This window comes from Trichoderma asperellum, chromosome 2 (genome assembly GCF_020647865.1).
Source record: "Trichoderma asperellum chromosome 2, complete sequence".
In the NCBI taxonomy this organism is placed as follows: Eukaryota; Fungi; Ascomycota; class Sordariomycetes; order Hypocreales; family Hypocreaceae; genus Trichoderma; species Trichoderma asperellum.
The window spans coordinates 482028-505306 of record NC_089416.1 but is presented as its reverse complement, the minus strand read 5'-3'; the positions used below and the strand labels follow the sequence as shown (position 1 = coordinate 505306).

At 46.4% G+C, this 23279-nt stretch overlaps 8 protein-coding genes across 8 annotated transcripts; 3 read left to right on the top strand and 5 right to left on the bottom strand.

Moving 5' to 3' along the window:
- Positions 1 to 2463: 2463 nt before the first annotated feature.
- TrAFT101_002481 (uncharacterized protein) lies at positions 2464 to 3925 on the top strand. Its single transcript, XM_024902324.2, has 3 exons — positions 2464 to 2724; positions 2780 to 2871; positions 2928 to 3925. The coding sequence occupies exons 1-3, from the start codon at positions 2491 to 2493 to the stop codon at positions 3688 to 3690; spliced, it is 1089 nt and encodes a 362-aa protein (XP_024763593.1). The 5' UTR covers positions 2464 to 2490; the 3' UTR covers positions 3691 to 3925.
- On the bottom strand, positions 3869 to 6213 carry TrAFT101_002480 (uncharacterized protein). Its single transcript, XM_024899394.2, has 5 exons — positions 5894 to 6213; positions 4987 to 5804; positions 4784 to 4927; positions 4350 to 4729; positions 3869 to 4292 (listed from the first exon to the last, which is right to left on the bottom strand). The coding sequence occupies exons 1-5, from the start codon at positions 6030 to 6032 to the stop codon at positions 4100 to 4102; spliced, it is 1674 nt and encodes a 557-aa protein (XP_024763592.2). The 5' UTR covers positions 6033 to 6213; the 3' UTR covers positions 3869 to 4099.
- A 1143-nt stretch (positions 6214 to 7356) lies between these two features.
- Positions 7357 to 9269, bottom strand: TrAFT101_002479 (uncharacterized protein). Its single transcript, XM_024899375.2, has 8 exons — positions 9061 to 9269; positions 8943 to 8997; positions 8790 to 8889; positions 8647 to 8731; positions 8084 to 8586; positions 7787 to 8026; positions 7579 to 7722; positions 7357 to 7525 (listed from the first exon to the last, which is right to left on the bottom strand). The coding sequence occupies exons 1-8, from the start codon at positions 9210 to 9212 to the stop codon at positions 7470 to 7472; spliced, it is 1335 nt and encodes a 444-aa protein (XP_024763591.2). The 5' UTR covers positions 9213 to 9269; the 3' UTR covers positions 7357 to 7469.
- Positions 9270 to 9614: 345 nt separating this feature from the next.
- On the top strand, positions 9615 to 12155 carry TrAFT101_002478 (uncharacterized protein). The gene is made up of 5 exons (XM_024909473.2): positions 9615 to 9905; positions 9978 to 10874; positions 10940 to 11323; positions 11391 to 11620; positions 11675 to 12155. Exons 1-5 carry the CDS (start codon positions 9700 to 9702, stop codon positions 12085 to 12087), a joined length of 2130 nt encoding a protein of 709 aa, XP_024763590.2. The 5' UTR covers positions 9615 to 9699; the 3' UTR covers positions 12088 to 12155.
- A 28-nt stretch (positions 12156 to 12183) lies between these two features.
- TrAFT101_002477 (uncharacterized protein) lies at positions 12184 to 13032 on the bottom strand (the record flags this gene model as incomplete). The annotated part of the gene is made up of 1 exon (XM_024909472.2): positions 12184 to 13032. One exon carries the CDS (start codon positions 13030 to 13032, stop codon positions 12184 to 12186), a length of 849 nt encoding a protein of 282 aa, XP_024763589.2.
- A 1014-nt stretch (positions 13033 to 14046) lies between these two features.
- Positions 14047 to 16743, bottom strand: TrAFT101_002476 (uncharacterized protein; the record flags this gene model as incomplete). Its single annotated transcript, XM_024909471.2, has 7 exons — positions 14047 to 15363; positions 15425 to 15515; positions 15603 to 15919; positions 15992 to 16052; positions 16111 to 16165; positions 16223 to 16608; positions 16680 to 16743. The coding sequence occupies 7 exons, from the start codon at positions 16741 to 16743 to the stop codon at positions 14142 to 14144; spliced, it is 2196 nt and encodes a 731-aa protein (XP_024763588.2). The 3' UTR covers positions 14047 to 14141.
- A 1638-nt stretch (positions 16744 to 18381) lies between these two features.
- TrAFT101_002475 (uncharacterized protein) lies at positions 18382 to 20483 on the top strand (the record flags this gene model as incomplete). Its single annotated transcript, XM_024904969.2, has 3 exons — positions 18382 to 18503; positions 18558 to 18829; positions 18889 to 20483. The coding sequence occupies 3 exons, from the start codon at positions 18382 to 18384 to the stop codon at positions 20454 to 20456; spliced, it is 1962 nt and encodes a 653-aa protein (XP_024763587.1). The 3' UTR covers positions 20457 to 20483.
- Positions 20484 to 20995: 512 nt separating this feature from the next.
- AAD14_1 (Putative aryl-alcohol dehydrogenase aad14) lies at positions 20996 to 22676 on the bottom strand. The gene has a single exon (XM_024907589.2). It carries the CDS (start codon positions 22435 to 22437, stop codon positions 21283 to 21285), a length of 1155 nt encoding a protein of 384 aa, XP_024763586.1. The 5' UTR covers positions 22438 to 22676; the 3' UTR covers positions 20996 to 21282.
- Between the last annotated feature and the right edge of the window lie 603 nt (positions 22677 to 23279).

The following is a 23279-nucleotide window of genomic DNA, read 5'->3' as shown; positions in this document are numbered from 1 at the left end:
CTTGCCAAATTGGTGACGTTTTAGGTGTTCGCTTACCCACTTCCAAAAACCGGCAAATCGTCATTTGAGTAGAGGCTTTTGGCATCAGTGTTCATCAAAACGGATCTCAACCTTGAAGGTACGACCTGCATCTTCGGTAGTGATGACTGCTAATTTTCCATCATCTTTAATGGTAGTTTTGTCTCGGAGCCCCCCTAGTTCATTACGTACACAGCAGATCGTAACCCAAGCCGACTTAGATTGTTTAATATCATCAACTGTTGGCTTCGCCACCGAAAAAACGATAGGCTTATCCTCTGATGGGGCTGATTGTACTACTACCTCGTAAAGGCTTTCGAGGATTTCTTTGCATCGGGATGCCTCAGCTGCGTGGACTTCAGCCATTTTAAATATGCTTGCGGCCTATTTTGGATCTTTATTATCTTTGATATGATTAAGCCGAGCTTTTGATTGTGCCAAATTTGCGACCCGATGGCTCTGAAAATGTATCACGCAGGAAGTGAAATATTGTTGTTTGAAAAGGAGCTAAGTAGTTTGGTAGTCGAGTTTTGAGTGCAGATTGTTTGACAAGAAGGCCGAAACTGCGACTTGGGAGACGATATGCCAAGTCTTATACCCCTAGAATCACGATTCAAAAAGATGTTCTCTATCAGATATTTGAATAACGTCGTTACTCACTGATATTCGTGTCAATGATGTACGGCCTTTGTTCCATTGCGGTAGCAGGAGTGAGGCTGTGGATTGGGTCCCTTTGGATTGTCCAACCACCTTTGAACAGAGTGGTGGCACAACATCCAAAAACGACATGGCATATTAGAACAAAAACGACTCATATATGAGATGCTCGGAGAAGACACAAGTTCTTGACAGTTTGTGTGTACAGTGCCTCGATAGTCATTGTGGAGTAGCACATGCCGAAATTAACCTTTCGCAGACGACCGTGAGAAGCCTAGAATCTATCTTGGAGGGTACCAAAGCAATCAAGATAAGTGTCATATAACATATAACACGAAGAAATGTTTGGATCAAAGAATGCAAATTATGAAACCTCTAGCCTGTTTCTCTCAGCCTAGGAGAAATGTAGTCGCGAAATAAATCACTACCCGTATTTAGATTGGGCTGCGGCAACCCGCGCCACTCCATTCCTTTGAAGCTGCATAAGTCTAGAAGTGCGGACAGGACGGAGTAGGAACTTTTATAAAAGAAACAAATGTCAACCAACAGAGCGTAGCAATACTGATACGAACAATTCAAGCTCTGAGGTGAATGTTTGCGATTGCCAAGTCAAACGTAGGCGCAAGCTCCAGCTGGTTGATACGTGCCCTAGAGATGGTCACAATCGGCCGTTGGCAACCGACATGTACGATACTGTCTAGCAATCTCGAAAATATCCACTTGCTGTTCTCTCTGTTTAAAAAAAAATATTACGACGTGATTGGATATTGTCTGATGTCCTACTTTGAATAGCAGCGGCATGGCTTTGCTAGAACATATGCACTCGCACTCCTTGTTTAAACCCGTTCACTTCGTATCACCCCCACTTACGCGGTTACTTATGGAAACCGATAAAACTTAAAAGTAATTCTTGAACAATACCGCTGATTTAGCCTTTTCGAGTGCAGAAATCCTGTTCAAAAAGTTCTCAGAGGAGACACGCACGTCAAGCTAAGGACCACCCGGCTAAGATCGCCTCCACATTTGAAACAGCGATGAGTGTTGCATCATGACACAGATGGCATTTTTAAACCTATTTTTCTCTCATGAGAAGAAAGTACGATTAGAAATAGTACTCTTTTCGAGTACGAACTGTTCCATTTGCCCGACAATATGCCGTATCATCACCTGTTGTGATGGCAAGTGTTCCCGACAGTGTTCCAGTGTTGGCAAACTAAAGGGAGTCTGCAGAGACCTATTAGACATACTATAGGCTACGGCTGGGGACATAGTAATATGATCAGCTCAAAAAACTTTGTTCTCCGCAGACTATTGAAAACTCAGCTGTGAAATTCCATGCAGGTGTTATTCTTTAGCGGCTATCCGGGTTTCAAATAAAGCACTGGTTGTCAAAGTTGAGCCTCTTGGGATTAATTAGGAGGATCAATATATCTCGGGCACTCCTCTCCTGTTGGGATATACCTATATTTATCTCTAACATCTTCGTATTTCTTTTCTATTAAAAGAGATCATGTTGTTTGTGTGGTTAAAGTCTGTCGTGGCAATGGTGTCTAGCCAAGCGACAGACCAGAAGCTCTCACTTCTTGCTACCTGATACATACACATGTAACGCTTTTAGCTCATCAAATGTAAGAAGAACCATATTAATTGTCTATACTAGTGTTATTAAAGACCAACAGTGTGTGAATACAGTGATTAATAGTATCATGCACTGTAGATTGGTCGGTGTGTTAGATCAGCTATGAACTCCGTAAATGCTGGGCAAACTCCGGTGGCGGACATTCTTGGGGCATTCGGCTCAGATCGGAAAACAAGATGTCCTTCATTTTTCTGCTTGCGATAGTTTTGAGCGGCGCTTTGGGGCTGGCAAGAGCCACAAAGGTATCGACCAACGGCGGCCAGCCTATAATCTTGGACACAGATCTATTCAGCGACGTTGATGATGTGGGCGCCTTGACAATTGCAAACGTCTTCCACAATTGTGGATTGGCAGACCTGAGAGGCATTGCAATTAACTCGCCCTCTCACTATGGAGCTTTAGGAGCAAGCGTGCGTATACCCACCTTACACTCCTAAAGAGCCGCTCAATATTGAGGGGAAATAGGCCCTTTGCACATATTTTGACAACGAAGATATCCCAATCGCCGCCTTCCGACCGCTCACAAACGATACGTTCTTTGACAGCTTCTTTTATTTGTCAGTTCTGTCTGTACACTCATTTTCATATGTACTCCAACTAAATGCTCTAGTAGATATGGCGAATATGTCAGCAAGTTAGCATACAACTGGCCCAGAAAAGTCAAGGAATCGTCTTTGACTCCAACACCAGTCGAATTATATCGCACTATTCTAAGCTCTGCCGAAGATGAGAGCATTCACATCATCTCCATCGGCGGACTTATCAATCTCGCTGATCTTTTAAAGTCTGAAGCGGACCATATAAGTCATTTATCGGGCTTCCAACTTATCTCGGCCAAAGTTAGCGAACTAATTGTGATGGGAGGACAATATCCCTCGGGCTGGGAGTATAATTTTGGCGGTATAGACCCAAAAAGCACCGCAGAAGTTGTTAACCATTGGCCAAAGAATGTCAAAATCACATACTCGGGTAATGAGCTAGGTGGAAATGTCTTCTCTGGTCAGAACTTTGCACAGCGATTTTCTCCAGATTCCCCAGTTCTCAGCGCCTATCAATGGTATGTCGGCCGAGGTTCTACTATTCGCCAATCATGGGATCCCATCACCACGTTGTATGGTATCGTAGGACTAGAATGGCTCTCAAAGCTGAGACTTCGCCCAATGCTTGCTTATGCAAACGCGTTTGGCTATAACAGCTTTAATGCAGCCAATGGTTCGAATGCGTGGGTCAATGATACCGGCGTAACTAATCAGCACTGGCTGCGCCTAGCAGACGGGGTAACAAATTACACGATGGCGAGACTGCTTGATGAAATTATGACTCGTGACCCATCCGCTGGATGCTGTTTTCAACATGAAATGTCCGACGATCTGTGAGGTAAAACAATTACCAAGCAACCCTCGGTGGTTGTTCTCTAACAATATGGAGGGCAGGAGGGTAATTTGCTTCAAATTGTTGATAGGAGTTGAAATACTCCAAGTTGTAAATGGCTGATGTCAGCGAAGAACATATATGATGGAGGTGTTATAACAATAAAATACATAGAAAGATAACTGCGATATTTCTGATAGCAATTTAAATAGCTAACAGTAAGAATTTACCTAGTGTCACCTACAAATGAGTAAGGCGTTGGACAATATGTTTGATTGGAAAATACGAGCCAGTAACGAGTAAACGGCAATACATTTTGTGGAAAATTATAGTATAAATAGCTAGAAGGAAATAATCGAATCATAACTCGTTATTCAGATGCAATATATTCATGTAGACACAAAAGCCCTGATATTACTCTCTTGGAGCCCGGCCATTGTAATCGACTCCAGCCTTTGCCGTATAATTGGCGAGACAGTCATAGTCAAAGTCAATCTCATCAATTCGTTTCTGCAAGACTGATACAACATGGTCGAAAGAGCAAAGACCATCGGGGTTCTCTGGACACCCGTGATAAGAGTCTGCAATGGGAACGACGGCATCATTACTATTTGCAGCATAATTAGTATGTGAGACGAGAGCAATGGAAGATTCGTATGCTTACACTAAGAATCGGATCTGCCGAGTAGGCTTGTAGGCTGGGCATTCCAAGATCTGCGTGGTAAAATGAGTTGCAAAGGGCACAATTTTGCTAGCCACGAAAGAGTTTCGCTTTTGGTTTCCAGAAAGACTCAGTGCTGGACCTTTGAACAGAGCAGTCAGGTTAAACGCGGTCAGAGTGTCGAGAACGACGACTTCGTGAGTTGCATCTGCATAGATCGACTGATTCAGCGGGAAATAAGTTGTGTTGTTGTCGTAAGTGAGATTCAGGGCAGAACTGGCGGTGGGAAACGAATGCGTGAAGCGAGCTACGAATTCCTGGAGATAACTTTTGCCCTGTGCGGCGGCAACCGGAGATCCGGGGCCATTGTTATAGTAGAATGACTGCGCGCATCAGTACATGTTGTCAAAAGGCTGAACATGAATTAAACGGCTTACCAGGTCGTAGTAATACTCGTAGTTAATGAAATCTTCGTCGGTGAAAAGATTGCAGAAAGCCGAGTAGCCGAGAGCATGAGTTTCATAAGAGCAGAGTTGAAGCATGGCGACGGCATCAGTGACGGTCAGGTTCAGCCCGAAAATCTATCAATCTTAATAAGAAATCCTGTAATTATTTCTGATCACTATCATCTGCAGCTTACCTGAGACTGCAGTCGAGCAATCGTGCTGTTAAAGGCATCTTTGGCAAATTTTGTTGCTACTGTAGATCCAATGCTTCCGCGGCTAGCGACATTCGAGTTGGGGCAGACTTCATACGGAGCACCCGAATTGTTCACGCCAGTGTTCTCAACCAAGATCTCGATGTTAACTTGGTCCAAATATTCGGGCACGCCAAAGAAGCCGGCAGCAAAGTTCTCAGCGGTCTTGACCATGCGGTCCTGAGACTCGGTGCGGAAAACCGGAATCGTGCCGCTGGTAGTAAAATTGTTTAGAAGATTGCCGTATAGCTGCCGGTAAGCCACTCCGAGATTGAAGTTTTGGCTGCGGCCAAAGGGCGTCAGCAGCTCAGCGCCGAGCTTATAAGTCCAGTCAGCCAGGAAAGATAGTTCTCCAGTGACATTGAACCCGCCCGCCCGAGTTGCATTTTGGACTTTTTGGGCAAAGGTAGCGGGAGCGGCGCCGCTGGTAGGATAACGAGCACCGTGGCGGTATAGAAGATGTAACTGGACAATGTTGCAGCCATCCGGAATCAAAGGGCTCGCGTCAGGCAGGCCATAGTCTGCTGAGGACACAGAATACCAAGGAGAGAGATTTCCCCAGTATTTGGTAATGTCAAAGCCCTTGCCGAATTTGCTTGCTCCCCAGGGCTGAGGCGCCACCAGCGGAAAGCTATCCGAAGGTCCATTATTGTAAGGATAGATTGGAGCGGTTTGAATTGCAGCCGGCTCTACACCCGTTGGCGTAGGGCCCGGGTATCCTACCTTGGACTCGGGCGGGAACAATTTAGAGTTGACATTTGCTTAATGCAGTAGCACTGTCAGCACCTTGTTCTGGACGTAATATATTCTTTTCTTCTCTTATTAGATAGAGCTTCAGAGAATGACATACTGCTAGCGGGAGGGTAGGAGTTTGATGTAGCAGCGCCAGCAACGCTCAATGCCTCGATAGTAGTATTCAAGCTTCTGGCTGAGCAAACCTCTGCTAGCAATGCCAGCATAAAGGTTGATGAGAGTGTGTCGGGCCGCATCTTGGTGTTGACGATCCACAATGCTCCACTTCGGCAAGGCCAACAGTGAGAATTTCACAATTGATTCAGACCGATTACAAGAGTTCCGATGATGATCTGCTTGGAATTCCCATCATTATATAGTCAGAGGCGCATCCGGCCTGTGTTGCTGCCGTCGGTGTTCGAGCTTGCCTTTGTCGACTGCCAACAGATAAATCTACACTGTAAGCCAATCAGGCGGTAGACCAACGGCACGTTGCTCATGATGCAGAAGAATGCGGTATAGCTTGAAGATTAGAATCACCAGATCGAGAGCATGTAAATTTGTCAATGTGTAGTATGACGAAAATCCTGTGGGGTTCGATTGTTGGGCGATGGATTAATGCTGCCACTGCCACTAGTATACAGTACGAAGAGAACATGTCTTCAATGAACGACCCTTATTATCTACTAGCTCAAACTTGCACTTTCCAGAGACTAGACAACTCATTTAATTATAGCAAAAAGAGAAAGGGAAAAAAATCGGTCCCCAGCGAAGGTCAAGTCACATCGTTTGTTTAAGGTAGAGAATACTAAGTCCTGCCGCTCTCCTAACCAGCTGTTTGCACAGCCCACGACCCACGTCTATCTTCATCGGGCAAATCTGACCAACGCGTACAACCATAACCGATAACCGTGCATATTTCAACACGTGCTCGCTCGGTCAAGAAAACGATTGCTCTCGTCAGCCATCAGCCAGAACCTGGTCATGGCGGAGTGGAGTCCAGAAGCTCTCACTCTTCAGCAGCTCCAATAGAGCAGACCTGAGACCCATACTTGCGCAAATAGAATCGTGCAATTGCTTCTACGGGTTGCTTGTCTATGTAGCCTTGGCAGCCAATATGTGTACAGGGATTGCTGCCGATTAAGCCGAGGTCCACAACAATGACCCAACTCAGGATTCTTACGGAACAATAGTAGGGATGTGAATTATCTCTCTCGTGGAAGATCATGATTGAGTCTGTCCCAGGAAATGATAACGACAACAACTGAACTAGACTTCTTCTCGTGCTTCTCTTTCCAAGGTATGCTGTTTGCATATTGAATCAGTGCTGCACATTTGTACTATTTGCTACATAGCCAAAGCGAGCGCTGGATCGCCGTTCGCTATTTGAGCCTTTATAGCTATAGGGAGCGCCAAGGAAGAAAGCCTAGTAGGTAGTTCCTCCACGGAGTTTAGACGGCACAGTCTGGGTTGTAATACAGCCTAGACATACCACAAAGTTGGGCAGGAGCACAAGGCTTCTAAAAACTTGGCAATTAATACCACTATATTCTATTTTTCAGTTTAAATAGTAAAACATTGATAAGAGTCTTATTAATATACTGTTTCTAACACACCAAATATAATCTATATGCTATGCTATGCATCTTTCCGTAACCCATATGCTTGATCTATTACAGTAAAACAGTCATGCGCTAATCATCCTCTCGTTTGCGGTATAGTTCACCTTTCTTGATAGTAAGAATTAGGGCTGCGAACAAGGTGTTAGCTATTTGCCGCTCTAGAGGATAACATAAAGCTTACAGCAAATCGTAGCCGCGACGAACATCACGCCGGCGTAGACTTGTATGTCGAGAAAGCCGTCTCTTCCGGGCTTCCTCAAGCTAAGTGCAATCGCCTCGGCAAAAGTGTAAGGGAGCGCTAATGTCAGTGTTGAAAGAGATATGACTGAACAAAACAAGAAAAATAATTAGCGGTTCTATCCTTTCTGAATCTGAGAGTTTATACGTACCAGCTTGCATCTTTTGCAGGCCAAAAATTGACGCTGTCATAACCGCAAAAGTAGCCCACATAATGCTGGGAAACATGCCCAATAACCCATACACCATGAGTGCCCCATAGGACTTGCCGCCAAAGATCCATATGAAAAATGTGAATAGAGCTGAAAGAAAAGTTCCAAGTGTGTTTACTCTAATTGTGCCGAATCTGTCGCCCATGAAACCGATAATCGGACGCCCTATACCGGTAGAAACTGTAACAGCAAAGACATTAGTTTTATGAAGCTCATCCAAGAGAATTTTTTACTCACGGTTGAACATCGCAGACACCAGAGAGCCTTGTTGTGGAGAAAACCCAACTTGCTGGGCATAAGCTGATAGAGAGAAAACTACAGCAACATAGCCAAGACTAGACAGCCATCCCCATCCTAAGAATAGCCAGAAGTCAGGCAGTTTGAAAAGACTCCGGTCGAATGCGGTGAGCGTGGTCTTTGTTGTTCCCTTATCAAGATCTTTTAGGAAAAGAGCACTGGCTATAAGCACAACAAAACATATAATGGCCATAATCCTAAATGTCCAAGCAATTCCCATGCGTTGAATCATGGCGTTCGCCGCTAGAGAATATGTGAGGCCACCAAACCCTGTACCGCCTGTTGCAATGCCATTTGCGAGAGCTCGCCGTTTTTTGAACCACTTAGCAATTAGGCCGGCAGTTGCGGTATAACAAATTCCCATACCGATGCCGTAGCAAACTCCTTGACTGAGAATGAGTTCCCATATAGTTTTCGAGAAAGACGCTGCAACATAAGCGCCGCTGCAAGTGTTTATGAGTGAGTATATCTGAAAATATAGTAACCAGAGAGGGAGAGCGTACGATATAAATAGCCCACCAGTGACGACAGTCATCCGTAAGCCTATTTTGCGCAATAATATTGTGGCGAATGGAGATGCAATAAAAGCTTGCAAACATGTCAGTTACCTCCTTGCCGTTAAGTAGTATCGTTGGTGTGCACAAACCAACTGAAAAACTGAGGCCTCCGACGAAAGCGAATTGTAAAGGCGTCGCTCCTGGGAAATGGTCATTCGCAAGATAGAATGCTAAAAATACACCAAACATCTGGGGACTATTATCAATACATTGTTCTCCATATATCTACAGGAATCACTTACTGAGTTGATGCCAAACGAATGAGCCAATATCAGCCAAACAGCAGCTACCACGACCCTATCGCAGGATTTATGAGTATCAATGTCATTAAAAACCTTTTTTTCTCCCATTAGGACTTACCAGCCATAGCCGCCTTCTTTAAATTCCTCCTCCTCGTGTGTGGGTTTCTCTGTATCTGTAGGCCCATTTTGCGAACCACGCTCCGTGGTCTCTCCATCGTCCAAAGGTTGGACAACACCAGATGGTGTTTCAAAACCCACTTTAGAGCCCATACCTTGAAGATTGTTTTACTGGTGGCTGCAAGGTACCGAAGCAAGATTTGAAAAAGTGACTGAAACATTTCTTAAGCTTGTCATTTATACCATCGAGGTGGTCCTAGTAATGACAACCAAGGAGCGTCTCCTCGTTGTATCTCCGATACTATGCCTCAAGTGGCAAGATTTAACGCAAACTCAAGCCAATTAAAATTGAAGACTATGTCCGATCAATTACAGCCAATCATACATGGCTTTTATCTCCTATTACTACCCTAGTATCCAATTATAACAGCAGCTTATATCCTAGCCTGCCCCGCAACCCCAGTTTCTCAGCATGGCTCACCTTCATCACTGCTCTCATCGTCATTCTGAGAGACCTAAATCTTTATTATACTCAATACCTTAATCGTATTTCCCTCTTGCACGGTATCTCCGCGCTTAAAACTCCATCGCATCCTTCATAATCACTATTCTCCGGCGACAAACTTGGTAAATCCGGAAAATGGAAGAAAAGCCGCCTAGGCTTACCTCGGCCATTCCACGCCGTAAGCGCAATAGGCTTCGAAAATCTTGTCGTCCGTGTCGCCTACGGAAATCAAAATGCGATGGAACTCGGCCGTCTTGTCTTACATGTTTAAGCAGAGGCCAGCCTAACCTGTGTGTATATGAGCAAGTTCTTCCTGGACAGCCCAAAATAGTGTCAGTTCGGTATGTCGGCTCAGCTCCAGTATGATATTGATTTCGTCATAAACCTATAAACTAACTTGATGCCTCATCAAGGGATATACCTTCTCTGCCTCCAAATATCAAGAATAATCTTGAGAGTCCTCCCACTGGAACACCCGGTGGAGCTCTTATAGGGCCGGATCCTACTCTTCATATCTCATCAAAATCATGGTTGCCAGAGAGTATTCGTAGGGAAAGCGACATAACTATCCCTAGTGAGAATCTTCAGCCACTAGATAAACCCATCCGTCAAAGTGAATCCATATTTGGACCGCCCTCGACTCACTCTTTTATTAGCCGAGTTGCTGCCACGATCGAGCCGTTTAATAGGAAAACAGCGCCGTCCAGTACTCCGTTCTCAGGAAACAAGTATCTCAATGACCCAATTGGGTTTACAGTCTCGAATACTAATGATGTTTGCATGGATATTGACGCTCTGCTGTTACCTGAAAAGAAATTGGCAGACTCCCTTATGAACACGTACTGGCGGTTCTCGCACCCTATATTTCCCGTATTACACTGGCCTAGCTTCGTGAAAAAATATGATAATCTTTGGAGATCTACGGACTCTCTTTCACTATCAAAGTATACGGGCAATGATATGCTTCTACTTTCCATAGTCAACGTTGTCTTAGCCATTGGCTGCCAGCGATCCGAACATTGTCCAGCTGAATGGAGAAAGCGAGATGCCGAATCATTGTACAGGCGGTCAGTCCGCTTGGTATCTGCCGAGACACTGGACGAGTACTCCTTTGAAGCGGCGCAATTATTCCTTCTGCGGGTAATTTACCTTCAGTATACATCCTTTGCCTCAAGATGCTGGAGTACGCTTGGCGTTGCACAGAGAATTGCTTATGGCCTTGGACTTCATAAAGATATCCCTGAGCCAACAAACCAGTTAGAACGGGAAATGAGACGTAGGGTATGGCACATTTCCCTTATAATGGATAGGTAAGGATTATATGCTCACCGTTAGATCCAAAAGGAAAGGAAAATGTTTATTTACAAGATAATAGCATAGCCTCATACACGTTCGGGTGGCCTATAGCGACGAACAAGGCAAATTCTGTGCCAGTTCCGCAAGCAGTCGACGACGAGTATCTATTAGAAGAAGGGGAAGGCCAACAGCCGGCAAATAAGCCTTCGAGGTTAGATTTCTTTCGATACTATCTCCAACTGTGTGAAGTTCCTCGAGAGATTACAGATAGGATGCACGCGCTTGGACAGAGCTCGATTGAACAGAGCTCAACTACCTCTTTAACTCAATATATCAGCGAAATGCCAAAGTATTGTCTACAGTTGGACGAAATGTTAGGCAATTTGCCAAGCCAGCTTCAAGGAGTCAATGCGCCTATTGCCGAAGAATGTTTCCAGGTTCAAGGCATAGTCCTCAGAATACGGTAAGTTTTTTTTACAAAAAGAATTCGTTTGGAGTGTTGTTCATGCTAAAATTTTTTTTCTTTCTAGTTCTATTTATGTCCGACTTTCCATTCTTCGCCCCTGTCTTCTGGCAACTGTCGCAAATCGAACAATACGTTCAGAGCTGTTAAGAGCTAAAAGTGGCAATTCAAGCCTAGCTATGGGGCTACTTAATGATATCAATAAGCTCTGCGTTTCCACAGCACGAACAGTTATTGAGAGAGTACATAGTAATACCCATCTTATGTATCAGGCCTCTACTTGGCATACATTACGAGGTAGGCTAGCCAACATAAAATTTCTAATATTTGCACCACTCTAATGTTTAACAGTGACTTTTGGTTCGGCAACAGTCCTATTAGCAGCCAGTTTACTTCCAGACTTGCACGTTGATTTAGACCAAGAGCCAGATAAGACTGTATGGGAGCAGACCATTGCGATCTTTGAACTCTACATGTCATACGATATCTCCGCACAAGGGGGGATTCAGGCGTTACAGGATTATAGACAGAAATTTGAAGCTGCTAAGAAGCGAGAAGAACCATCAAAAAATGAAATTGGTCGTGCTGAGATGCTACCAGCTTCTCAAGAGAGCATATTGGCTAGCCTATCTGCGGAAATTCCTGCGGGACTGGATAACGTATTTCTGGGGACTGGCGCACCGGACCCTGATGGAGATCTCTCGCAGGCATTCTTTGATTGGAATTGGCTCGACTTTGACATCACAGAGGTGATGAGACCCTAAATTCTTATGATATAATTGCTTTTAGAGATACACCTGCCTGATTGAATTTTATACCCAGATAAATGAGCTTATTAATATATAGAATTAATTGATTGATTATAAAGCACAAAATTCTATAATGTCTCTGAACGTCTCTTCCCCTTTTTCGATCCATGGAAAATGGCCACACTGCTCGTATATCACAAGCTTAGACCTAACAATCCCTTTTTGAGTCGCAATACCCTGTGTCGGTGTACAAACTGGATCCGCTTGGCAAAAGATCATGAATGTTTTTGCTGCGACTTTGCCAAGTTCCTGCTCTTGATGCTGAACTTTTCGTTCATTGCCATGTAGAAGCTGGTAGTTCCACAAGGGAACAGTTTGAATGCTATTTAATTCTTTGGACTGAACAGAAGCATCGGGATTAAAAAAGTAAACTGGCAGAAACAGGCGAATTTTTTGAGCAAATTTCTCATCGGAAAGATCGTCCCACGAAGAAGTCCATGCTTTGAGCGGAGCATGCATTTTCGGATCCCGTTTCTTTTCAATAATAGAGTTCTTTAACGAATCACTGTCGTCAAAGCCATCCAGACGATGGTTCAAGAGAACAAGACGATCCACCTTGTCTGGATATCTTATAGCGTACCAAAGAGCAATTGTGCCGCCACCTGAGTGACCCAACAGGTACGGTACTCTTTCCATCTGCAATTCCTGGCGAAGGTACTCAATATCATCCGCTAGGTGCCAACAGGTCATTTCGGATGCATCCGGCCTTGTGGATTTCCCGTTTCCCCTAAACTCGAGATAAACCAGTGTAAATGTCTGTTCCAGCGGGGCGAGGCCTTCCTGAAGATACTTTGAAGAGAGTCCCCAAGCTGGCGGCGAAACGATCATAATAGGCCCATTGCCGCGCTTGAAGTAATGCAACTTGGAACCTATTCTCGTCTCGAATACTCTCTCTTCCATTTTTAATGAATAGTTGATATGTTTCTATAATAGTAAGGTATGCATGCAAAGTAGGCTTCTGGTGATTGATTCAGAGTAGTCCATGATATGCTACTTGCAGCAGATGAAGCAATATTAAATAATACCCATGAGAGGGCGGCCTCTTCCAGAGATGAGTAGGATCGCCAATAATGTTGAGACTGGAGAGTATTCTGGGGTTGATCCTATTCAACACAAATGGGAGAATCCCCAGTCAGCTCCACAATTTTTAGCCCAGCCACCTTTTCTTGGGGATCAAGCCAAACATAGAGAGGTTAACGCGTATTGCACTGTGTATGGCGGTCGAGCAATCATGCAGAAACGGATGCTTTATTTCAAATCCATTTTGCCTAACTCCGTAGTTGCAATATTGTTCCAGACTCAACAAAATATGTGCTCGACACTTACATGGTTCTTATTGTTGACAAGAGGGCGTCAGTACCGGCCAGCAAACCTGCCCCGCCGTTAGAAAGCACGGGGGTTTCCAACACAAGGCGGCCAGAAATAATTCTTGTGAGATTGATTGCTCTCATTCATGAGTAGATTAGAGATTATTTAGTGCTAATTATATAATGGCGGCAACGTGTGGCAAGTTGAAAAAGACTTGCAGCATCTTTAGTAGAGTGAGTGGTTGGATTCCATCCGAGTGTGGCATTGAAAGCCGAAGATTCGCAGATTGCATTATTGCTAGATGTTATATAGTTGAAATACCAGGGTAGGATAAAAGTTGGAATTCTCCAATCCCAAAGGGGACATTCCATTTGCAAGACTCGACAGCTGAAAACTCATGTCGTATCAACAACTCTCTATACAATTCAGAAGAGGAGGGAAGAAAAGCTACGGATGGAATAATTATTTGGAATCTCATGTAGAATTTGCCCCCGCAAATGAACCCATTGCATGTTTGACGGTGCAGCATATAAGCGGTGTACATCCATTTAATGTATGGAGAGCTTCAACGCCACCATGTCCTTTTACACAAGCTTCTCGTAATAGATTTCATTATCATTACACAATTATCTAGCCTAAAAAATTCGCCACGAGTCGCCCTACGTTCAATCTGTTGCAAAGAGAGGGCTATTATCTCGCTATTAGATATAAAATGCAACAAGCATAACCGCGCCAACGATCTGGATGTTTTCCATGGCACCCGAAAACAATCCAGACGCCCCGCTCTTGGGAATCGACAAAATCGAGGATGATGGAAGGCCAGATGAGGCGGTATTGGTGGAACCAGAATTTCCAGATGAGCCACCAGAAGTCTCTTGAGAACCGGGCGCGCCAGTTTCACCTGCTCCAGAGCTTTGTGACCCAGAGGTAGCTTCGGAGACTGGTTCAGTGGACCCATTGACAATGATCTCAGAGCCTGAAGTGGGCAACGACAGCGTGGTGCCTCCCAGAGTAACTGCAGGTCCTCCAGGGACCAAGGTTGTAGATCCGTGAACAAACTCTGACTGAGAGTTCTCGGTGAAGGTCGCCGAGCCCACTGCGATGATGGAATTGGGAGGAGCTCCGTTGCCAGTGTTTTGGGGATTCGTGGAAGAGCCTGCAGCACCACCTCCGTTTTGGTTTCCGGAGCCGTTTCCGGAGCCGTTTCCAGAGCCATTGCTGCCGCTTCCATTGCTGCCGCTTCCATTGTTACCACTTCCATTGCTACCGCTTCCATTGTTACCACTTCCACTACCGCCGTTTCCTCCAGAGTTGCTGCCGCTGCCAGAGCTATTGTTATCAGATCCATTAGGAGGTGAGCCACTGCCGCTACCGTTGCCTGAGCCGTTACCACCTCCGTTAGAGCCTCCATTTCCTCCACTGCTGCCTCCATTGCCACTTCCTCCATTGCCACTTCCTCCGTTACCACCTCCATTACCGCCGCTGCTACCACCGCCGTTATTTCCACCTCCAGGAGTGCCAGAGGGATTGGAAGCTGAAGTGCCGCTGCCACTGCCACCGTTACCAGCTCCGTTTGAAGAACTTGCTGGTGGAGGGGGGTTGTTGCCGCCAGCTGGTGAGCTAGAGGCAGGAGGGCTGCTACCACTACCGCCTCCAGCTCCCTGAGATGAAGATGAGGGTGGTGGAGGAGGAGGAGGGTTGCTGGAAGATGAAGGCGGAGGAGGGGGGGGAGGGTTGCTGGAACTAGAAGGAGGGGGAGGGGGTGATGGAGTCGACGTCGGTGGAGGAGGTGGCGGCGGCGTCGATGTTGGTTGAGAATCGGTTGTCCTAGGTGGACTGGCAGCTGTAGTTGTAACCGGTGGTGGAGAGGAGGGCGGTAGTAGAGCGGTCACAGAGCTGAGCGCCGAAGGGGGATCGTAGAATCTAAGTCAAACAGATATTGTGAGAATGGCTCTCAATTATTCAAATCCACGTAGACACTTACCCGCCGAAACCATCCGTGATGCAAGAAGCCCAAGCTGGGTCCAAGCTCCTGACTCGATCTGGAATCACAATCGTGGGGTGGCAGGGATCGGCTGTTGGGCGAGAAAAGATTAGAAAAGATTGCTATGTCATTGAGATTTCATGGTAGCATGAAACGTATTAGAAAGTTGAAAACATACGTGAAGAGTTCAGTGCGTTTGAAGGGTTTCCTGGGATGTAATTGTATCCAAGGATCGTCGAACAGTTCCTTTCTAGATCTTTCGTATTGAGCGCAGCAGACCCAACAGGAGTGTAAAAAGTTATAGTTGAAGTAATGGAGCCACCATCAGCTGTGTTGGGGTGGGTCACCGTTTCAGCGGCTGATGAAGAAAAGACAATGGTTGAAAGCTCGTCAGGGTCAAATCCAACCGTTATGTTGGTGAAGTCCTGGCCGACCAAGCCACAGTAGTCAATCGCAGACAGTGAAGAGAAGCCGATGTAAACGGAAGGAGATTGGCTGCGATGGAGTGCATTAGAAATGATGAAGAATAGCTCGAGTCTCGTTTTCTCAGGATATGCATGTTCTTACAAGGTATAGCCATTCGATACGAAAGAGGTGACTGGAGCGAAGCCAGACGATGTTTCGGTAACTTGCACAATGTTAGCTCATATAGTACTTCTCATGGCAAATGATGAATTGGAACGTACCATCAGCCCAGTAGAATACTTCTACCGTCGAGGCAGCGATTGTACAGCTATAGCACTAGAGAGCAATCAGCATCGCCAAAGTCATGCTCAATACTGTCAAATAGAAACCTACGCATGGTGATGACGCAGACCCATACCACACATTCGTTTGAGCGTCAAGAAAGTTCCCCGTAACAGTAGCGGTTTCAACCGTGTTTACAACAGTTGTTACCACGGACGTCACGACTGTCGAGGTGCTTGTAATGGTCTCTGTGAATGTAGTGACACCAGTTCCGATAGTCCTGGTAAGCGTCCGCGTTGGCGGATTCGACGTTTCCAGCCAGCTGTATGCTTGCTCCAAACATTGGCATTGTAAGGCTGGGTTTGTGGACAGGCCTTCGTATTCTTGAAGAATGATGCCTGGAAAGCTGCTCATGGTACCGCATACAACATTCGAAATGGTATGCGGTGCCGCAGTAGTGGCCGTCGGAGGTTGAGTGATCGTGCCATTAGAGGCAACTGTGTAACAAAAATAGAAGTAAGCATTGCTTTGGAACTGAGGTCCAGTATTGTGGCTGCGTGCAACTTACATGGCGACGCCCGCACGGCAGCGCCGAGAAGGATGAAAGCAACAGCTCTTGATAGACCAGCCATCGTCTCAACCGTAGCACAAGTGGACAATGACTTGAAAATAGCAAAGAGAAGGGAAGAATTTGCGTGTGAGCACCGCGCGGTTGAAGATATATGCGGGCTAGCTCTACTACTACCACTAGCTACATGTAAGCTGGGCAAGACTCGCAAGGCCCAAGCCGAGATCTTCACGATTTTCCTTTTTCATGCAATGCGAGTTTACTGTACGTGTACCTGAAATAGTCCCGCTTTGATAATCCGCGTGTAAGCTTAGAAAGCCTGTAAGGCTCTCTACTAGCCGATGCCAGCACATAAGGACATGGCTTTCGAACATAGTCACCATCAATGTTTTCACCAGGCAGGCGACCCGGAGCTATGGTTGGAGAGACAGACTATCAAACGCACAAGCCGCACTCAACGGTGGTGCCGCACCTATCTTCAAGTGCTTACGCTCTAGTGTTAGCACCATCTCAAGAAGTCGGGGGCTGAGCCCAACCATGAATCAGACAGCACGCCACAAGCGCTCAGCCTTATAACGGCATGGCACCTGTCAAACGGCTAAAGCGCAGACGCAATTTGCTAACGCGGTGATGTTGCTCTAAAGGGAGAAAAGCCGGACAGGCGCCACCGCTGGTTCTGGACGTAATTTTCCGCCGGCGTCTGAGGCGCTCCCAATACCCCTGGCTATTGTTTAGTGGACTGCTCACATGCAATTCGTCTATTTACCGAGCAGCTTACCACCATTTCGTTGAAGCTATTCACACACGATCCATACAAGCACTATTAATCCTGGTTGTATGTGGCGCTATACCCTCGGCTGGTACGGGCCGCCGTTATGAATCCAGCCAACAGTTGTGCGTCAAGATTTGCTTGGCGGCGGCTTGAATCAATGAGTTCGGGGAAAGGGAACTCTCCCATCATAACAGGATATTTCGATTAGTAGTTGTCACGTAACTCTTCAACGGCGTCCCGCCCCATCGGGACGCCCATGGGCTGTTGTTCTTCAGTGGGTCACCGCGCATTAGGAGCGGGTTCTGCTAGACAAAAAACCTGATCAACTTGGAATAGCCTGCATTAGTTCTGGGGCGAGAACAACATGCAGTCGTGCTATCAGCTTCGGAAGACGCCTACGGCACTCGATAGCACCGGTGGTTCGTTTGGCACCTAACCGAAGTGCATCGCATAGCTTCGCACGGCATCCTAAAATCTGACTCCCATGTGGATGCTCATCAAATCAAAGGACTGTAGCAGTAGTACTTAGTGGTAGCGAGGACTATTGAGGGCCTGGTGTACGATTCTGTGTGGGCAAAGATACAACCCCATGTCTGCTCATTTTTCTTCTGTTTTCTTTTTCGTAATATTACTACTATCTTCGGTCGTTGCCACGAGACAACCTTTTGCCTATATTGACTTAGATAAGCTGGTTGAAAGAGCGCCTAGGACAATTCAAGTCAGCTGCATGCGTGCTGAGAGAGGAAGTATCCCATTTTTCGGCACCCTATACGCATTGCAACCTACATTACCTACATTACTCCACTCAGTTCAGCAGGGTCTTTGGGGATTACAACACTACATGATCTCACATTAGGATGTGGACTTGTTGAAACATTCAAACATCTTTGGACGATGCGTACGCGGCTGCATCATCTGCTGCCATGGGCAATGTTGATGCCGAATGCAGCGCTCGCCTCGGCGTTTGATCTCGCGCTGGTAAACAAACGAGCCACAGATCCGGCGACAATTATTATACCACCTCCCGTATCCGTATCACCGAGCCAGGTGTTGTAAGTACAGTTCCCAATTTCGTTGAGGCCGCAAAGAAACTCACGTGCCTTTAGTGAGGGTGTTGATGGCCCTTGGTCATCGTTTGAGTTGCGCGTAGGAACTCCAGCTCAGAACCTTCGCATATTGCCTGGTACTTCATCAACTCAAACTCTGGTGGTGTTACCAGAGGGCTGTCAGATTATCAAAGTCGACGACTGCGCCGACAGCAGAGGAAAACTATTTAATACAACAGCTTCCTCGACTTGGAAGGAAATTGGCTTATACAACCTTGGCTTTGAGAACGTCTTGGGCTTTACGGACAATGGAGAATTTGGATATGACACCGGTATGGCCAATGCCTTGCTCAGCATCATCTATAATGCGCATATTAACGTCAAACTTTAGTCGGGCTCGGGTATCTTGGCAGTGGTGGCCCTGTCGTCAACCACTCAATCATTGCTGGCATCGCAGGCACGGAGTTTTATCTCGGAGTGCTTGCGTTGAACCCACGACCTACTAATTTCACATCCCAGAATGATCCGCAGCAGAGTTTTATGCAGCTTCTCAAGAATGAGTCAGCGATTCCCAGTCTGTCATACAGCTATAACGCAGGAGCACCATATCGGTTGAACAAGGCGCTGGGCAGCTTGATCTTGGGTGGCTACGATACATCTGCGTATCAAGACACAAATCAGACTTATAAATTTTTCAGCGATCAGTCGCGTGATTTATCAATTGGCATCAAATCCATCTCTACGAATGCAAGCGCGGATAATACGGTGCTCCAGTCTGACCTGATATCCATGTTTATCGACTCTTCCGTGGCCGAAATCTACCTTCCTCTAGACGCCTGCAAAACTTTTGAGAAAGCCTTTGGTCTAACTTATAACACGACACTGGAAATGTACTTGGTTAGCGACTCGTTGCACAAAAAGCTCACTTCCGAAAACCCAGTCGTCACTTTTGAAGTAACAACTCCAATTACCGGCGGCTCATCTTTTAACATTACCTTTCCCTACGCAAGTTTCGACTTGGAGGCAAATCCCCCGCTTGTTAAGACGGCATCTCGATACTTCCCTTTGAAAAGGGCAGCCAACGACACCCAATATGTTCTAGGACGAACATTTTTGCAGGAGGCGTACTTGATTGTGGATTACGAACGAGGGAATTTTTCGGTTCATCCTCGCGTGTGGGATGCCAACGCCAAATCGAATATAGTCACTATATATCCGCTTAACTTCCAAGTGCTCGAACCCAATCAAAGCAGTAGCCATAGCAGTAGCCTCGGAGGGGGTGCTATTGCGGGCATTGTTATCGGTGTCTGTGTCTTTATAGCTGCTGCGGCCGCTGCTGTCTTGCGATTCTTGGTGCTTCCTCGCCGCAAGAAAGCGGCGGCAGCCCAAACTTCTCAGGCCGATTCAACAACAGGAATGATGCTAGGAAGTGTGGACGCAGCTTCACCCGAAACTTCTAGAACTCTTCCTGCAGAGGCTCTCGGCGGAAACTTGGGAGAGCTTGAAGGGGACGAAACAACACCGAAGCCTACACCTGAAGTCGAAGGCACCACTCCGGCGTCGAAGACTCCTCTGAGTGAGCTGGAATCGGCGGGCACCCCGCCACCAGCAGAGCTGGCAACTCCGGCGCCATTGGCAGAGTTGTTGTCCAGTGAAATTTATGAGATGCCCGGAAGCGATGTTCCAGAGCTCCAAGGGAGCCGAGTAGCAGCTCCTTTGATTCTTACAGACTCTGAATCAAGCGAGTTTAGTTTTGTGGCTGAACCGGAGGTATTAAACTCAAATATCCCGACAGGGGGAGACGGGCCTGACGATGATACAGTAGAGGAGAAAGGAGGTGCTGATGCAGCACAGGAGGATACCCCAGTGAAGAAGAGTGACGAAGGTAAAGACGAAGCAGAGAATGAGAAACCACCTCAGAAAGATTCCGAGGGAGATGAGGAAGTACATAAACCATAATTTTTAATACGAAATAGTAGCATTTATACCACAATAGACGTATCTATAAATACTGTTCACTTGCGGGCAATTTCATCACGCTTTACGGATAGAGGTAGTATAGGCTTGAGCAATTACCATAAGAAGCATTGACCGAATAAAGTTAGGAACGTGGATTCAAGCGGCAGCCTACATTTGACGTTCCCACCCAAGTGGGTAATAGGATCACGGCCATCTTCACAAGATGCATGCTAGCCAGATCGTTGGCAGCTGCCGAGATGGCACGCGGATATCGATCTAAAGCAAAAGAGCCCGCCCACTAGGGATGATGCCCCGAGAACACAAGCTGCAGGAGAAACTATATTATATGGCCCCCCTTGCCTTGGGCGTCTTGGCAAGGATTTTGGAGGGCGGATACGAGAGTCTTACCATGGGAGAAAGAAGCTTAGCTGTGTCTATTTTTGGTACCAATTGCTGCATGCTGCAACGTGGACTTTGTGTCTTTTTTCTCTCTCTCTCTTTTCACGGCTAGAATGGCACACTTGGGATGGATGCATCTATGCAGGTAACAAGTCAAGTTTGTTTGTTTAATGCTGTTGTACCTAAGGCCGTAGTATGGAGCGAATAGATGCATCTATCTATGCTCTTAGAACAATAATTTGATAAAAGCATCCTGAAGCTGAGCAAATAAGACCCCCCTTATAGAATGTATGTATTGCAACAAAAGTTGGCTGGGAGCTTTAAAACGCAAATTTTTCTGAATGGCCACAGAGAACCTTTCGCAGACTGTGCAGATATACATCACCCACACAAAGTAGTTATCGTCAAACTAAAGACATTCATCACCTTATACTGTACTCTTGGGGTTTCCCGCATTAGGGAAGCTGTAGTGAGCCGTCCGATGGAGTCGTGGGGAATACCCTGTAATATTAGGATCAGGGCCCAAGAAGGCTGAAGGGAATCCCAGGTCAAACGACTGTACACCCTCGAGGAACTTGATTTGATCGTCTGTGAGCTTAATGCTCAGGGCCTGGATATTGTCCATGAGATGCTCAACTTTCCTTCCGCCAACAATAGGGATCACATTTCCTGCCTTGTGCAATACATATGCTAGGGCAATAGCGGTGATGGAGGTGATGCCGTGCTCTGCCGCCACTTTGGCGAGCGCCTCGCTAATCTTTGCTTCTTCAGCACTCTGTTCTGGAAGTGATATAAGGGCGCGCAGCCCCTCGCCTTTCTTCTTGCGCTCTTCCAGGGCCTCCTTTGTCTGGAACTTTCCTCCGCCAAGAACGTCCCAGGGCGCGAGAGCCATGCCGAAGTGCCGTGCCATGGGGATAATGTCCCGCTCAAAATCCCTCAGCATGATGTTCCATCGGCCTTGGTAGATGCTAAAAGGCGTCTTGCCGTTGTCAACTGCGTATGTGTTGGCCGCGCTGACGATCCATGCAGGCATATCTGAAGCTCCCAGGTAGAGAACTTTGCCCTGCTCGACCATGATGTGCAGAGAGTCCATGAGCTCTTTGATGGAAGTGGTGCTGTCCCACCAGTGGATGTACAAGATATCAATGTAGTCGGTTTGGAGCTTCTTGAGGGAGTCTCTTACGCTCACATGGAGACTCTTGCGGTGGTTACCCTGAAAGTTTTGAGCCTTTCCTTTTCCCAGCTCGTGGCTTCGATAGTCTGAAGTGAACTTGGTAGCAATGACAAGCTGGTCTCGGATACCCTTCTTGGCCGCCCACTCTCCGATCCATGTCTCGGACTGCTCGTTCTGGTAGTTGTTGGCGGTGTCGATGAAGTTGCCGCCCGCCTCCCAGAATGCGTCCAGCAGCTTGAATGAGCTCTCCTTATCCATGGATCCCATCAGGTCAGACCATGCGTCACCAATGGACATGGCACCGAGGGCCAATGGCGAGACACGAATGCCGGCCGTCGGGGCCAGGATACGGTGCCGACCAAGTTCGGTCTTGGGCTCTGGCGCAAACGCGAAGAAAGTGGCTGCCATTTTCGTATACTATCTGTGGGAGGTATTTCTGTGTTGACCACTCTTGCTTGCGGTGATTGTGATTTTGGAGAAGATGCAGTTTGTATTTGAAGCTGTTGGTCGATTCACTATTATACCTAGTAACTACATGAATCATTACCCCTCCCTTTCCGCCTTTATATATCTCATACATCCATCTCTTATTACGTCTTCCAAGAGGGCCAAGGCGAAATCAACAAATTTTATCTCCGATTTTTTTTAACGCATTTTTTCAACGAAAAGGCGGAATTAGTCCGGACATAGTGTGTAGATCGACCTCAACGAAGCTGCTGAGTTTCAAAAGCCTACGGCGATGATGGCCCCAGATCGGTGATAGTACCGACCACAGACAGTCCATGGAGGTCGTATTGAGGGGTTGGCTGGTGAGGGGGTTCCGACACGCTGCAATACGCCCAAAACTGCTGGTGGGTCGTGGTAGTAAAAATCAATATTTGCATCAATCACACCTTGTCTCCGGGTGAAAGAGTGAAAGCTCCGATAAGGCCGGGTGGCTTGAGAATTAAAATGCTTACTACCTACTATTTCTTTCTAAGCTCCCAGCTCAACAGGATAAATAAAAAACAATGTATAGAGAAACGAATCGCTAGATTACAAATTGGACTTGTCAACTTTGTTGCGCCAAAACGCCTTTTTTGTCCTTCCCATCTCCTCTTAACAAAAAAAAAAAAAAAAAAAAAATCAAGCGGTCTGCGATGGAGGGGCTTGGTATCATCATGGCGCGTTCCTCGACACGAAAATCGGATGCACACATCGCTGCGCGAAACGAAATGGAACGAAATTGGCGTATATCTGAGAATGACTCG